Source organism: Epinephelus fuscoguttatus, linkage group LG10 (assembly GCF_011397635.1).
Source record: "Epinephelus fuscoguttatus linkage group LG10, E.fuscoguttatus.final_Chr_v1".
Classification (NCBI taxonomy): Eukaryota; Metazoa; Chordata; class Actinopteri; order Perciformes; family Serranidae; genus Epinephelus; species Epinephelus fuscoguttatus.
Genome location: NC_064761.1, coordinates 19,402,744 through 19,419,432, shown reverse-complemented (window position 1 = coordinate 19,419,432; position 16,689 = coordinate 19,402,744). Strand labels below are relative to the sequence as shown.

The following is a 16,689-nucleotide window of genomic DNA, read 5'->3' as shown; positions in this document are numbered from 1 at the left end:
TGTGAATTAAAAGGTCATGGGGCCACCCAGCACCCTGTCTGACCCGCGGGCCCTAAGTTGAGTGTCAGTGGTTCATAGGATTGCCTTATATCTCACATATATGTTATATATAATCATATATTGAATCAAAGTTTACATTTTATTTGGAACTGTATAGAGACTCATTATAAAATGCATTACTTATGCAAGCTGCTGTACTTGCAATGATCATTTTAAGAACTTAAAGTGTTTCTCGGTTTGTCATTCATCAGAGGAAGCACATGCTGCTGGGTGGTTGCTGTGTTTGCGTGCAGTCGCCTTCAACCATGACCAAAGACTCAGGATTTATTAAACATTTAAAAAACTTTATTTTCATTCACTTCATATAAATGAAATATAAAATATTTAAAGTGTATAAATGTTAAAAACAATACACTGTGCATTATCAAAGAGGTGTTTAAAACATATACAGTAAGTAGAACAAAATAAGCTTAAGGAGCCCTTACAAAGGGAATAAAGTTACTGTCAATATGACTGAATATATCCACTGAGACAATGAGTTGATCGTATAGCACAGCATAGAAATATGTGATGATCCAGTGCGTGACAGCAGAGATCATTCATTAGAGTTAAATACAGTCATGTTTTCTTCAGTCCTGTGCTGTCTGAGACAGACTGATGTGCTTATTGCTTTATTGTGGCAGGGGTGATCTTCAGAAGAGTGGTCTTCACTGAGCTGTTTTGCCCCTCTGTGGACGTCCAGAACATCCTTTGTCTTCTGTGACGCTGTTGTCTGAGCGTGTTCGGCTTTCTGGGATATTTGCCGTTGAGGTTTGACTCACCACAGCTACTGAACCACCAACCACCTGCAAGAGACAGAGCAGTTTTATGAATAACTTCATTTATCCAGTGATTAAGCCACTCAGACAGTTAATGTGTATTCAGGATGTAGGGTCAGTGAAGCCGTCGTACCTGAGAGCAGGTCAGCACAGTTGACGTCTGCAGCGAGGTCGTTGTCTCTGTCGGCTGTTGAAAAAGGAAGACCAGATTCTCCAGTTGTCATTATTGCCTCCTGGTTACCAGATGAAGACTCCTGCTCCAGGTGGAGAGCGAACTCCTTCTCTTCTCCGTCAAGTTGGAGTCGGTAACGAGCCTCCTGCTGCTGCTCTTCCGCCCAGTCAGAGACCTCCACCTGTAGGACGTACTGGCCTTGTTTGGAGATGGTGTGGATGCTCTCCAAGCCCAGCCAAAACTCACCTGAAGGGATGAATGTTAAGATTAATTTTTGCCACTGAGGTTTAGTGACGCAGATATTTAAAGAACTTTTTTTTTTTTTTTTGCTGAGCTTGTGCTCACCATTCAGGTTGCCGAAGCCTTTCTTGTAGCTTTCCCAAAGCTGGTTGAAGTTCTGGGATCCATCATAACGTTTCTGGATGACTGTCCATCCACCTTCTGCAGAGAGAGGAAGAGAAAGATTGAGCTAACGAGGCTTATAGCACAGAATGAATGTTTTATTGTATTGACACTGTACTGGAATACTCTGCTCTTCGTTGGCCAAAATGTGAGAGTGGTTTAAATCTCTAAGGGTCTGTCAATGCTGAAATGTGCGACCCTTTGAACTTCTCTGCGTAGGTCCTTCTTGTTAGTGTTTTTAACTGCTGATTTAAACTGTTGTAGTTTTGGACAAAAAGTTGCCTCTTTCAGCTTTCAGTTGTGGAACAGTGTTGTTGCGCAAATTCAAACCAGACTCACCTGAAGTCATTTCACAGAGGACGTTGAAGGGCTCAGAGTTCTCTGGCTGGATTGTGTAGACGCCGCTGGCTCGCTGCCCTCGTGCAAACAGATCTTGACAGTCTCTGGCCCAACCTGGGAAAAATCAGAACACAGAAAACTGATCAGTCGCGTTCAGGTTTGATTTCAGAAATTCACTCCAGTGCATATGTAGATACTGATTACATGCTTGCTCCTTGTCCTGACAACACTCAGTACAATAGGTGTGTTTTTGAAAAGTTGTCGTCCTCATTTTCTCCTGATCTTTGGACAGCATGTGAGCTGCTCTGCCAGCGAGTCCTGTACTATAAATTCAGGTGCAAAGGTGAACTTTTTTTCTCCTTACATCACTTGGGGATATTTTAATAGCTCCTATATTGGTCCACTTGGTGCTGTTAATCCTGTAAATTCCCTCTCTTGCTGCAAATTGTTTTAAACTGGATGACGTTTGCTCAGATCTTAGAACTATTTTATGTGATCTGTAGACGTGTACTTAGAAGGCATTTGTGTTTCACCTCAAAATACATGTTTGTATACCTTTAGTACTTAAGGAGGAATGCCCGGGGAAAGTTAGTTTTTCTAAGGTGGCTCAAGTTTCCCCTCAAAGTGTATAACCTCTCACATCAGCTACTGGTCTAAAGGTTTTTCGACATCATTTAGTTTTTTTTTTTGTTTTGTTTTGTTTTTAAACTGTGTTTTCTTACCTGATGCGTCTATGCTCTGCTCTACTGGCTCTCCCCTCAGTGCCGTCTCTCCATCTCTCCGTCGGTGTGACTTTACTCTCTTGTTTACAACCTGGTGGATCACAGAGCAATGTCAAAAAACTGTAACGTATCACTTACATTATTGTTAAGATAAATGTAATATTTTAGTTAGGTATCCTCGGCTAAATCATACGAGGCGTGCTGTGTATTTGATTGTGGTGTAGCTCACCTTGCTCTGCAGTGTTTGCAGGTGTAGACTCTGCTTCTCCAGTTTGTCTTGTTGCTGCTTGATTTTCTCCACCAGTGCATCAATGCGTCTGTTCTGAGCCGCCACCAGCCTCTGGAAAAATAAAACGTTTCGTCAGCATGGGGGCATCATTGTGTTTTCAATATAACATTCCTCCCTGTAGGATGGAGGTATTTAGGTGGTATTGATTCATATGTAGATCTCTTTTGGCTTCAGATCAGCTGTTGAAGTCTATTTAAAAGTTAAAATGATCTCTGAAGGATCTGGACTCCAAATATGACACAGGCCTTTACAGTATGTTTTCATCCACTAAGCTGAATTAACATGAAAGCAGTATTTTTCTCTCACCTGGACAAATGGGACTCCCGTGTGCTCACTGTTGTTGCTGTCCAGTGTTGGCTCTTTAAGCATCTCATCCAGCCTCTCCTCCAGTCTGTCCATCCTGGTGTGGATGTCTTCGCTTTGTGTCTGCCCCTCCTGCACCTTCGCCCTCACCTCCTCGACCAGCTCTGCCACCACCTTCTCCTTCTCCTCCTCTCCCTCTTTGCTTCTTGCCTTCAGAGCTTCATCTTGCTCCTGCTGCTTCCTCTCCAGTTCGGCCACCGTGCCGTTGAAGGCCTTCAGTTTGGCGTTGATGTCTCTCATCTGGACTTTGGTCTTGTCCACATGCTCCTTCAGACCCTGGCCCAGCTGCAGGAGGCCGTGAGCCACCACGTTCACGTCATCCCAGGAGGCACGTTTGTCCTGGGCACCTCTGTCTGTGGGGAAAGCGGCCACTGCGTGCACCAGAATGGTCAGCAGGAGAATGACAAGCTGTGGCATCTTCATCTTTGTGTCCTGCTGTTTCAGTGTGAAAGCTGCTTCTGATTTCTCTCTCTGTCTCTGTTGTGTGCTGACGGGCAGCACTGTGAGGTTTTTATAGCTCAGTGCTGCAGCAGAGGGCTTCTCTAATTGGCTGCTGGATCTTGGAGGAGGGGGGTGGAGGGAGGTTGGAGGCGTGGAGAGTTTCATAGTGGGTGCCCTTTATGAGGACTTGGATCATGATGCAATGAAAGGTCTAAATTACTGATTAAACTCTTGCTGATACAGGAAAGAGACATGGATTCTGTTATAAGCTCAGCTCTTTGTGGGTGAAATAATTAAAGTTTAGTAAGTAAGTAAATTAAAATTTCTTACATGTAATCTGAGCTTTTTCCAGCTGTGTTCAAATACTAGCAGCTAAGGATTATTTTTGCTATTGACTAGTTTTCTGATTATTTCTAAATTAAGTGATTAACTGTCTATAAAATATCAGAAAACACTGAAAAATGAAAAATGACAGTATCCTAGAGCACAAGATGACATCATTACAGGTCATGCTTTGACCGACCAACAAGTTGGAAACCCCAAAATGTTTAAATACTATTCCAAGAGCAATCATTTAATTTTCACATTTGAGAAACAATCAAATGTTTTGGAATTTTGGCTGAAAAATGACTTAAAACATTTAATGGATTTTCAAAATTGTGGCCGATTGAACTTTATTTTGATCGACTAATCAATTAATGTTTGTTTGATTGTTGGAATTTAATGTAACATGATAATCCCACATCTCACAGGTTTCATTTGTTCATATTCTGTTTGCATTAATACTTTGAAAACTTAAATTACTGATTGACATGATCATCTAACTTCAGTGTTTTTCATCCCTAAAAAAGAAAAACAAAATTCCAGTGTGACATCCATAACACATAAAAAGATAGGTGATTCAATACAGTGGTTAACAAGATGACCACATTTTATATCCTCCATAAATAAAACACTGATAACTGAATAAAATTTATCTCAGTAAGTGAAGCGGGGAGTTGCTGTGTGTCCTCAGGATGAAACAGGAATGCTGGAAAATATTCAAAGATGGAGGAGTCAGTGTGAGAAGTAGGGGAAAGTTCACCCCTCAGGCCTCTTTACGGACTCGGGCCTGACAACACAATCCAACAATCACACGCGCACCACGTATACACCCAGACACAAGGCACGTGGTGTACTGATGAGGTACAGATGACATGACGTGCACATGCGGTACAATTCGGCAACAGCTCTGTGATATTAGTCCAGGAAAGCATTTTTAGGAAACACACATTATGTTGGTCAGATTAAAAAGGGAACTTTCCTGTAAGCTCGAAGTTATGTTGTAATGAAAGGATCAGTTTATGAATACATTTAAAATGTTCTGCATCTATATAAACAATCGATATTTTTTAACCTAAAATTACAAACATTTGACATTTCTAGCTCCTAAATTGTGAGAATTTTCTGCTTTTCTTTGTCTCACGTGTTGATTAATTGAATGTTTTTAAGTCTTGAACTGGTGGTCTGACAAAACACATAATTTGAAGATGTCACCTTGGCCTTTAGTGAATTTATTATGCTCATTTTTGTACAATTTTCCCCATGTTTTTAAAACATACTAATCAAGAAAGCATTTGTCAGTAAAAATAGAATAATAAATAGTCCTTAGTAACAGCCCTAGTCTTATAATCAACGTACTACATACAAAAACAAGCCATTAACCTCTGAATATAGCGTGTTAACACTGGCTAATTAGCACTTAATATAAAGTAAATGGAGAAATCGGTTTTATATGTGTTTTCTTATAAACCAAAGTAATAGAAACATTCAGATTTTGACCTGATAGTGGCGCAAGAGGAGAGTCAGTCATTTCAGACATTTCAGTCAAAACCATGAATGTGAACCTCATGGCGGCACTAGATGAAAAGTCGGGATCACCCCAGTCAGTAAGACAAGTTTGGTTTTAATTAGGTATTTGATGCTATAAAAAGGGGGTTTGACGTCATGAATGACCCCTGTGTGCCAGTCTGTGAGCTCATCATCAGTGACGCTACTTGCGAGTGGTTGGACAAGTGTCTGTGCGATTTGATACCTCAGAGGTCGCTACTGCGCAGACTCGGGCTCCAAATGACATCACAGTGTGAGATGGCAGTGGTCAAATTTGGGATGTAGACGTGTTGTACATCTTTACACACAGTCAGTGATTTATATGTTGTGTTTTTAGGAATATCTTAAAGTATACCTTAAAAGTTTGACTGGCTTTAAAACTGCTGAGACATTTGTTTAATTTTAAGGTCATGACTCAAAGTGAAACCAGACAGTCAAAGAGGAACTATATTTGCATGACATGTTGCACAGTTACAAAGTACAGTAAGATAAAACTTAAACAAACATTGATGCTCATCTCACACATGAACCAAGAGACCTGATTTCAGTTGTTTGTATTCCTAATATAGCTTCGGGACATCTAGCTGCCTTTACGTCATTATTGTTTGCACAGTCATGGTGTGATCCTGTGCACGTATAGTCTGTGCTGCAGACTTTCTGCACGTATCCTCCAACCTCCCAGCTCATGTGCTCTGTCCTGAATCAGCTGGAAGCAGGAAGTTTTACGTCCCTACTCAGCTGTACTGAGACACAATGTTCGAATTGTAGATGAAGTTGTGTTTGGATGAGGCAGCCTGCATGTCCACGGCCTCCATTACAATAACAGCTGTTTCCTGTAGGTTGAAATAAAAATGTTTGGGAGGTTTCAGACACTGGAGGATCTGAGTGTTTGTATTGAAATTACCCTCGCTTAAATTTGTGGTGGTAGTCAGAAAATGTTGAAACTAAATCCTCAGAGTCAGGATGTTGAACAGCAAACTGAGGGCGTTTGACTTTTTTTTAAGTCTTTGTTTAGTTTTAGTTTTAGTTTTTTAATGACACTGTCAACAAATTATTGTTTGTTGCCCATTACAGGCAGTAATGATCTCCTGAGTGTTGGCCATTATTTGTCCAGTATTTACATGTACTTTTGTTTTGGTCTACACCAACTGGGAAATATCTGGCTCTTAGGCTACTAACAACTCCGCTATGTGCACCAGGTAGTTGCTAACTGTTTCTGCTGTTTGGTGGTGAGTTGGGGTGTAATGGTACACAAAAGTCATGGTTTGGTGTGAGTTGTTGCAGCAGAAAAAAACATCCCCAAATCTACTAGAATACCTATCTTTCCATTTATTTTGAACAAGCAGTAACGTTAGAGCAAGAGTCAAAGACAGACTCAACCCTCCTGCTGAGGACTCAGGGAGCATTTTGCCCTCTGGCATCTATGTTTTTACTATAAACATTAGGAACACTTCAAACACTTCTGTGTCACATTGTATGAATGCTAAACAAACACTGTCCCAAAAAGAAACCTGTCACAATAGGCTATAAACTGAAAGCATCTCTTTTGATATGAAATTGAAAATATCAAAATACACAGTGAAACTTGTGCATCAGAAGTGTGTTTCAATTAGTTTCACCTTGGCTATATTTAAATATTTAGGCACCCAAACATTTATCATCTTGGTGATTAGCACATCTTGGTGATGCTGTGAAACGTGCATCAGCATGTTTAATGTATTTCCATTCACATGACCAACAACAGTGAAGCAACGCTGACACATCGTTTGGATCTCATAAAAAAACCCTCTGCTGTTGTAGCTGAACGGGAACCCGCAGGTCAGTCAGTTTAATTTGCACTTGCCATAGTGTGACTGACCTCCACGCCAATCCACTTGATGTGCACATGTTGCAAACGGTGTTCATTTAAAGTTTCAAGAAGAACTCACGCTTTTGAACTTTGGATCTGCGTTACGTGGCTCAGTCTACGTGTATTCTGCGTTTGGCTGTACACGCCAAATTTTGACCCCTGTGACAGTTCTGCACGAGTACACAAACTGCCCCAGCTCCAGTGCTGAGCAGGTTGTGTACAGTGGGTTGTTAAAGATATTTTTTGGGGGGCGTTTTTGCCTGTAAATGATAGGACAGCTGAGTGTGAAGGGGAGAGAGAGGGAATGACATGCAGCAAAGGGCTGGAGTCGAACCCGGGCCGCTGCGGCAACAGCCTTGTACATGGGGCGCCTGCTCTATCCACTAAGCCACCGACACCCCATACATTGGGTTTTTAGAGCTTGTTCACGAACAACAGCAGCTTGCTGCGGCTGAAAACTACACTTTGACAGCAGTGAGAGTGAACCAAAGCAGTAAAGTTGCAGGTAAGACAGCGAAACAATGAGCTCAAACTCAGTATAAAGCCACCATAGCAGCTGGTCTCAGAGAAAAACCTCTTAAATCCCACCATGCCCTATCTACTCACCACCAAACAGCAGACAGACACAGTTAGAGATGAACACAGTGGAGCATTTAGCAGTTTAAGAACCAGATATTTCCCTCAGGAGTTGGTGGATACCAAAAACAGAGCTAAAAGAGACTGAATACGGGGTTTACATTTATCAGGTGGTCAGAAACATGATAATAATAATGTTGCTCAGCGTCTGCAGGACATTTAAACAGTTGACTCTTTACAAGCAAGTTTGAAATGTCAACTTGATAAGCTGATAATATGTCAGTGTTTTTTTTTTCCCAAGTGTTCAAACAAATCAGTTAATTCAGCTTTAAAGTGATGCCCCACAGAAAACCCTGCCTTTTGAGTAAAGAATACTCTTCAGACTTAAATAGTTTCTTTAAAAGATTTGAAGCTTGTGCCATAAGATGAAACACTTTTAAAACAAATTTAAACTCTGCACCTTTTCAGTGACAGGAAATCTGGTGATTAAATGAAGGATTTAAATTTTCTAAAACGTCTGTCACTTTTTTCGAAACTTCCCCTGACATAGCCTACTTACATTTAGAACTAATGAGTTAATGCAAATCAGCTCTATGAACTGTGTATGTGTGTGACTGTGTCAGAGTTCAAATGTAGATGTTGATTGCAGTTAGCTCCCTGCATATTTATTTCTGCTTTTCAGTGATAGTTATGACATGGTAAGAGTTACACATGCATGACTGTATCTGGTGCATGACACACTGACCGGCAGATATCTGATAAAATGATAATACTGTCTCTAAACATCAGACGAACTGGGGTTATCTGCACATTATAAATCTTAACTCATCACACTTCTCTTACTCTAACACATGCAGAAACATTCCTGAACCTGGTGGGCAGATTACAGCAAGACAACATGTCCCATCAGATCTGCACATGTATAGTACATGAGCTTCCACACCGCTGGGCGGGGTAGTGTTGTTGGTAGTGGGGGTAGACTGTGTTTTTAGGCACCAGTGGGTTAGTGTGTAAAAGGTGAGGACGATGTCACGTGTCTGGTATGTTGCATCAGCCTCTCAGAGGCAGAAAATATCCGACTGTGTTTAAGATCAGACATGTTCAGCTGCAGGGTCGAGACGGACACACTCGAAGCCCACAGAGACGAAAACATCCCCCCCCCCTAACTTTAATCGGGATCTTCAACCTCGAGTGTTTGAGTAGTCTTTATCAGTTAAAACAAACACAGCTGGTTCACAGAAACACAAGATGAGGACACAGAAAACCTGAAATTAGCGACTAGAGATTGATTTGATTTTTAGATGTCGTAGCAGAGGCACAGATTTAACACACCAATCTTGGTGATGAAACTATCCTGCCTGATCCTCAGGATGTGATTCTTTTTCACCTCAAGATTACAGAGACTGTAATGTGATTTAATGAAGTAGTCTCTGCTATAGATGACTGTATGTCCATCGATCCCATTTTAATATGTTCTTATTACTGCACTAGTTTCATTTCAGATCAGTGTGTTGATTTCTTTGTAAGTATATACTCAAACACCATTATTGATTGAGGCAATAAATACATCAGAATTCTTTTTACCCTTTGGATGGATCAGTTAACTTCATTGTTGGCGTGCACAGTTAATATAATTTAAAGGAGCAGTTTGATATTTTAGGGAATACGCTCATTTGCTTTCTTGCTTAGGGTTTGATGAAATAATGGATGTAGCTACCGTGACGTCATCCATTGGCTTGTGGACTTCCATTTTGAAGCCCCGAGTTCAGTGTTTCAGCCGTCGCCATCTTGATTTTTTGGAGCCAGAAGTGACCGTGTTCGGGTGAGAGGCTGGAGCTGTGTAGGAGCGAAGGGTATATCTGACTAGGCTCGTTTCCACTGAAGAAGTTCCTGGTACTATTTGGGGGGCAGGAACTACTACAGGAACGTCCTCTCGCTCGGCCCTCTCAACCGTCGTGTCTCCACTGAGAGAGCGGAGTAGGAGGAAGGTTCCTGTAAAGTTACGGGCTCTGAATGTGACTTAATCGTTGCGCGATTGTCTGTATTAACTCAATAAACGGTCCGTGAAAAAAAATTTTTTTCCAACGGATGTCTTAGTTACAACATGATTGAGCTAACGGGAGTAGTTTCATGTCGTATCCGACAACGGGAGGCTTTTAACAGATGACGTCCTGATGTTAGCTTTGCTGCTGCTGTTGTTAGTTGTCCCTGTCAGCTGCAGCCACTGATGCTTTCTAGACATCGTGATTTCCCAAAAATGAAAAAATACCACACATAGCAACACAAAACTGCTTTGCTAGCTCAATCATGTTGTAACTAAGATATCCGCTGGAAATTTTTTTTTTTTTTCACGGACTGTATATTGAGTTAATGAGTTAATATAGACACCGCTAACGGCAAACTCTATATCTATTGATTTTCAAGTATTTATTTACCAAACATCTGGGTACATGTCTTCAGACCAGCTGACTAAATAGCACCTCATTTCTCTTATAGTCTGTCCATGTATCCCAGCGTTGCACATGTGTCCTTGCTTTAGTCCTCAGGTACAAGGTCAGTTTTTCCATGGAATATAGTTCCTCTACAATATCCCTCCACTGTCCTGGAGTTGGAGGGTCACATTTCAGCCACTTCCCAGAAATGTCCTTTTTGCATGCCAGATAAGTGTCTGTCCTTTGAATAATGTTGTCAGGTATTAATCCCAAGTACAAAATCTATGGGTCCCTTGGATCCTGAAAGTCTCTCAAGAATCAGAATAATCCTATCTCAGAATGTCTGTAGTTTTATACGTGACCAAAATATATGTGAATGATTGGCAGAGTCTCTTAGCTAGAGAGACTGTTTTTTGTACCAGACTGTAATAATGCTTATTTCTGTTAAGTTGGGCATTTTATCATGAGGGTCCATAAGGATCAAATGGCTTCTGGAGGCAGCCTCAAGTGGCCGTTCAAAGAACTGCAGTTTTTGGCACTTCCCTTGGAGGCATTTCTCAGCAGCGGAAGTTTCTGCTTGGTTAGATGAGCTGTACTGATCATGTACGATAAATATGAAGCTACCGCCAGCAGCTGGTTTGCTTAGCTGATCCTAAAGACTGGAAACAGAGGGAAACTGTTTGCCTGGCTCTGTCCAAAGATGACAAAATCCATTTACCAGCACCTCTAAAGCTCAGTATTAACACATTATATCTGGTTTGTTTAATCTGTACAAACACTGAAGGGTAAAAATGACAAGTTGTGGTTTTACTGGCAGTTACTTGGCTTGGACTATTTCTTGGCTGGGACCAGTAACTTCCTGGCCAAGGCCTGGCCTGGCTTCCTTGCCAAGAAAAGTCCGGCTCATAAACCCGTAAAACCACAAAAACCAAAACAAAACCAACTCCCCCGCCGTGTACAATTGACACATTAGTTAGTGAGCTAGAGAGGTTCTGTTAGGTGGATTTTGTTGTCTTTGGACATTTATAGATACTTTAAATTGAAGGGCACAAAGCACCAGAAATCCTATTAAAAAATACCAGAACTTTAATGTTTCGTGCTTTTATTTATTTATTCATGTCTCTATTTCAAACAGTAAGTGTACCTCTTGGAAAACAGACTTCCATTCTGGCTTGTCTCTTCAATTTTTTTCAGCATCTAGAGGGCAGTTCAGTTCATCTGGCAGAAAAGAAAAGTGTGTGAAAGGTAACGCTAGCGTGTAGCTTATGTTGATGTCATGGGGGATTCATAAAAAGTGTCTGTTATTTACAGTTCGCCATTCATTCACGTGCATCTCACTGACCTTTTACCCAGATTCCCCCCACACAGCATCTGTATCCTGTGCTCCTGCCTGCTCGCTTTAGGACCTGTTGCCTTTTTTTTTTTTTTTTTTTTTTTTTACAATCCAATTCTCCAGTTTGCACTTTAACCTAGAAAGCAGCGTCGTTTCTCCGAGGCATCCACTCCCTGATCAAAGAGTGCAACAGAGGCGAAGGTATGTAAGCCAGAGGTGGGCTGTGTAAATACTTTTCCTGTTTTCATGTGTTAATGAGGCTTTAATGACTTCTGTGAAACGCTGAAAATATACATCTCAAGTTATTAAATCAGCACCTGAACCAAAAAAACAATACAATAGTGATGGTCAATACATCACTTTGATTCAGACTGAAATATCTCAACAACTCCTGGATGGATTGAAATCTCATTGAGACATTTATGATCCTAGAGGATGAATCCTACTGATTTTCACTGATGATCCTCTGACTTTCCCTTTAGCGCCACGATACAGTCACAGTTTTCACTTATCCTGTGAAATATTTTGATATCTATTAGATGACATGAAACAAAATTTGTACATAACATTCATGGTCCCCAGATAACGAATCTGAAACATTTTGATTGACATCAGTTGAGACCAGGGGTCAGCTGCATAAAACTCTTTATAGATTTATGACTAAAACTTTGTGTATACATGAAAGTAGAAATGTGCGTACACATTCTTTTCGTCAGATTTATAAAGCTGTGCGTCTGATTCTGTTTATAAAATCTCGATCATTGTGGTGCTGGGTGCACATGCACGAGCCTCATTTCTACACCCAAAGTTTATCATAAATGGATTTATAAACACTCTCAGTCATGCATTTGAATATATCGATATTTGTGCTCCTCTACCATTCATTTGACCTGTCAACACCGTTGTTTTTACAGCTGTGGCTTTCTTTAGCATCATTCAACACATTTCTGTAAACCATTATCACAGTAAAATCTCAGTTATCGTTAGGAACCATTGGAGCAGTGATCACTGATTCATACATGCTTACGTTTAAACGGACTTTACAAAGTATTTCACATAATAACATGAAACAGACCAACATGTATAAAATATATTACTCATTTTAAAATAATTTTTTCTCTCTCTGGCGTAGCATTTTTTCATTCATTTATTTTCCGTTGTGGGTCGCGGGGGGGCTGGAGCCTATCTCAGCTGGCACTGAGCGAGAGTGGGGGTACACCCTGGACAGGTCACCAGACTATCACAGGGCTGACACATAGAGACAGACAATCATTCACGCTCACATTCACACCTACGGACAATTTAGAGTCACCAGTTAACCTGCATGTCTTTGGACTGTGGGAGGAAGCCGGAGTACCCAGAGAAAACGCACACCGACCTAGGGAGAACATGCAAACTCTGCACAGAAGGGCTCCCCCACCCCAGGGTTTGAACCAGGAACCCTCTTACTGTGAGACAACAATGCTAACCACTACCACGCCATGGTGGTGCAGTGGCATTTTGGTTTTCCCATAAAATCTAAGACAGCTTGTGGAACGTAGCAAACTCACAGTCAGTTCATTTGTGGCAGGTAAACAACATGAACCGGGTTACTTAAAAGAGCCAGTCTTCTTATTAGCACATGGCCCCACAATGCTGCTGAAGTAGCTTTAGACTATTAAGGCAGTGGCGTCCTCGAAACAAACTAGTTTTGATGAGATGTTGTGGGACTGCTTCTGCAGGAAGAGTGTTTATAGCTGTTGTGGGCAGCCACACTTGAAGCAGTGGGGTTAACATTCGGTCATCGTAGAGAGGACGCTGTTGTAGTTCAACTGGGGATACCAGCGCACATTTTCCTGGAATACATTCATTAGTATTGCACTCTGTCGTAAACATGAAAAGTGATGGATATTGTCTCTGAGAAAAGAGGCAACCTGCCAACTTTCTCGTCTCTGCACAGTGGGCCAATCACAACTTGAAGTGGGTGTAAATGTTGCATTGTTTATGTTTGGAACGTTACAGAAGTTGTCAGATGCAGTGTTGCCAGCTCTGACAGTGGAAGCGTGTGTGCGGGGCGGAGGATGTTTCTTACATTGTTCGACCATCTAACAGGCACCTTGGCTGAAGCATCCTGACATGTTTAGTCTTGTTTCTACCAGGAGCGTTATTTGTTTACAACTGTGGCAGGATCTGTTGATGCTAAACAGGCAGCGGCATTGTGTGCTTCTGTTCCACAATCAAACAAACTGAAGGCTGTTCGAGACCAGACGTTGTGTTTTACATGACAACCTGCTGTGTGATATCCATGTTGAAGAGATTCAGGTTCACCTAAACGCAGCCTGAACTTAACGGGACTCTCAACTCTTTGTCTTACCTTTGCTCACCACATCAGTAAACCCAATAACTGTTGTGTTTGCATTACTAAAATGACATTTCTACCTTTCGGTTTAAATACATGACGCAACAAATGTGCGCCTAACAATTCGTCTGAACTCATCCTGTTGTATTAAATATAAATAACTGGCCGACCTCTGCTCCATTTCTGAAAGTAAAACCCCAGTTGACCTTTTTTTTTGTCATGGTATTAACCAGGTATTAACCTCTACTTCAGTCCAGATATTTACTCACGAGGGGCTTAAAGGTTCATTGCACCCACTGTCACATTACTTAATGCTCTGTTTGTCCATGACCTCCACTGCGAGACGGGTCAAATCACTTCTCTTACATAGTTCACCTTTTACCCAGAAACTTGGAGGAAAGCCTAAGGCGTGTGAAAATGAGGAGAAAAATTTATGTGTTCAGCCCAAACGATGTTATCTGTAACTACGTGTATTAAAACAGATATCAGATTAATGTTTGTGGATATTCACTCAGCACTTAGTAATCTTATCTTCATTGTTTTATAATATTAATGGTGTTGAAATTAATCTTAAAATTATGTGTAAATAATCTGAATTCTTGTTGTGTCTTCTCTTGTTCTTGTAATATGGCCCAGATCTTTTTCCATATAGCAGTCCATGTCCTCATCAGAGCATTGAAAACATCAAGAGACAATTTTTTTTCACTTTTAAACATTAAAAATTTGACAGTTTTGCTTTATTTTTTGTGTTTTGTAAACATAAATACATCCAGGGAAACCTTAACTGGTATTTGCACACAGAAGTTGCCGATCACTGCTACATTATGTCAGTATTTATTAATATAATTTTTGTTTGTTTGTTTAATTGTTATGCTAAAATGAGTTCTCTTTTATCTGTCACTGTAAAAAAAAAACTCTGAAAGAACACCTAGATGGTGAAGATACACTAAAATGATTTGCTGAAACCAAACTCAACAAAACAAACATTTATTTAAATATATTTTTACTGAATATTTTATTTGTTAACTACAGCCTGCAACAATTACATGCATAATGTTAAAGGGGAAAGAAATGTAAATTATAAAATCCTGCATATTAACGGGTATTTGTCCTATTTTGAAAATGAAGCAGAAAGATTGCTGGATCTAAAACTTTCTGGTTGAGCCAAGACAAGTTTTAGCTGTCTGAGCTTGACATGTGCAATTACATCCTCCCATCAGCGTTTATGACGTGACGTACAGTCCTTTTTCATTTGAACAGAGTTAGTCATGTAGAGAAGGACACAGCTGTAGCCTGATTAGGTTAGCTGTGATCTTTAAGGGTATTCAATGCAAGAATTGTCTGTAGTCTGTATGTTACATGAACGGTGAAAAATAGATTCCCTGTAAAGGTGTTTTAAATTAAATTAAAATTTTTTTGCAAGAGTTTGCCTATTTATTAGGGATTTGGTGTTCAGAGCATACTGATAGAGTCAATTAAAAATTTACTGTAACTTTTTGTACAGGCCCAGTTGAATATTGCAGTAATAATGTGTGGTTATCACAAAATCCCACAGCACATCTGGATCGGCATCACGGCACACCAGTGTGCCGCAGCACACCATTTGAGAACCACTGGCTTACGGTCTGACACCTGGTCACTACTTTTTTATACAGTCCTGACCTCACCTGTGCGCTGTGCCCAGGAGCATCCAAACACAGCAGAATAGGAAGAAAATAACAAAGTCCAGGCAGATGGCAGTCTCTGCAGATAAAAACACCACCACACACTTCTAGTGGGTCATAAGTGATGACTGAGAGAGATTATTTCGTCTATATTTTTTTTAAGTAAATCTTGCACAGTATACCTTTAAATCCTCTGAACATGGATCAATAACTGTGATGCATAATTGAAAGGGTATTTAAAAAAAACACTGTCAAACAAAATAATAAATATCCTAAATCTGAAAACGGGACTGTTGGTTGAACAAAACAAAAAGCACGTGTTGGACATTGCCATGTTTACATGCCAGTTCTTTATATGCTCTATGGTCAATGATTAATCGATTAATGGGAAAAAACACATCAGATTAATCAATAAAGAAAATACCTGTTAGTTGTAGATCTAATTTAACGACCACTTAAACTTGTTTTGCTGAAGCCAAACAAGGGGCCCGTTCCCCGCCTCTGAGGCCTTTAAACTAATGTTAATATGTTTATGACTTCTTCCTGTTTGGTCTTGCCTGGACTCTCCTTGAGGCCCACACTAAAGAAAACATGTTTTGCTGCCAGAGTCTCTGGACTTTGATTCATGGTGACGGGACGGACAGGTATCCTCCTCCTATCTCCATCCTGTCAGTACCACGGGCAGCTAGGTGGGGAAATGAGTTTTTGTTCTGATAAAGAGCTGCTGGTGTTTGGCCTCCAACTCTGTTTTCCTCTGCGGTCACTCACTGTGTATAGAGGTCTCTACAGAGTGTCCCTGACAGAGTGAAGGAGGTGAAGGGTCAAAGACACACAAATAAAAGGTGAAGCTGTCACCTGGGAGCAGAGAGTACTGTAAATAGTCAGAGGGCGAGGCACCCTGTTCTCCACACTGACTTTACAAGGAAAAACCAGCACAATAAATAATTGTTTGTCTGGGTTTAGTTTAAAGATCAGGTACTGTGTTGCATGATGCAGAGGACGTACTGGTGGAATTTACTGTATTTCCTCTTCTCGGGCAATGCAGAGGAACATTTGCATTATTAACGGGGTTACATTTTGTT

At 40.7% G+C, this 16,689-nt stretch overlaps 1 protein-coding gene across 1 annotated transcript; it reads right to left on the bottom strand.

Annotated features, from left to right (window-relative positions):
• Positions 1 to 323: 323 nt before the first annotated feature.
• LOC125896266 (angiopoietin-related protein 4-like) lies at positions 324 to 3,607 on the bottom strand. Its single transcript, XM_049588689.1, has 7 exons — positions 3,049 to 3,607; positions 2,683 to 2,793; positions 2,454 to 2,544; positions 1,732 to 1,845; positions 1,336 to 1,431; positions 952 to 1,236; positions 324 to 845 (listed from the first exon to the last, which is right to left on the bottom strand). Exons 1-7 carry the CDS (start codon positions 3,526 to 3,528, stop codon positions 664 to 666), a joined length of 1,359 nt encoding a protein of 452 aa, XP_049444646.1. The 5' UTR covers positions 3,529 to 3,607; the 3' UTR covers positions 324 to 663.
• Positions 3,608 to 16,689: the final 13,082 nt, after the last annotated feature.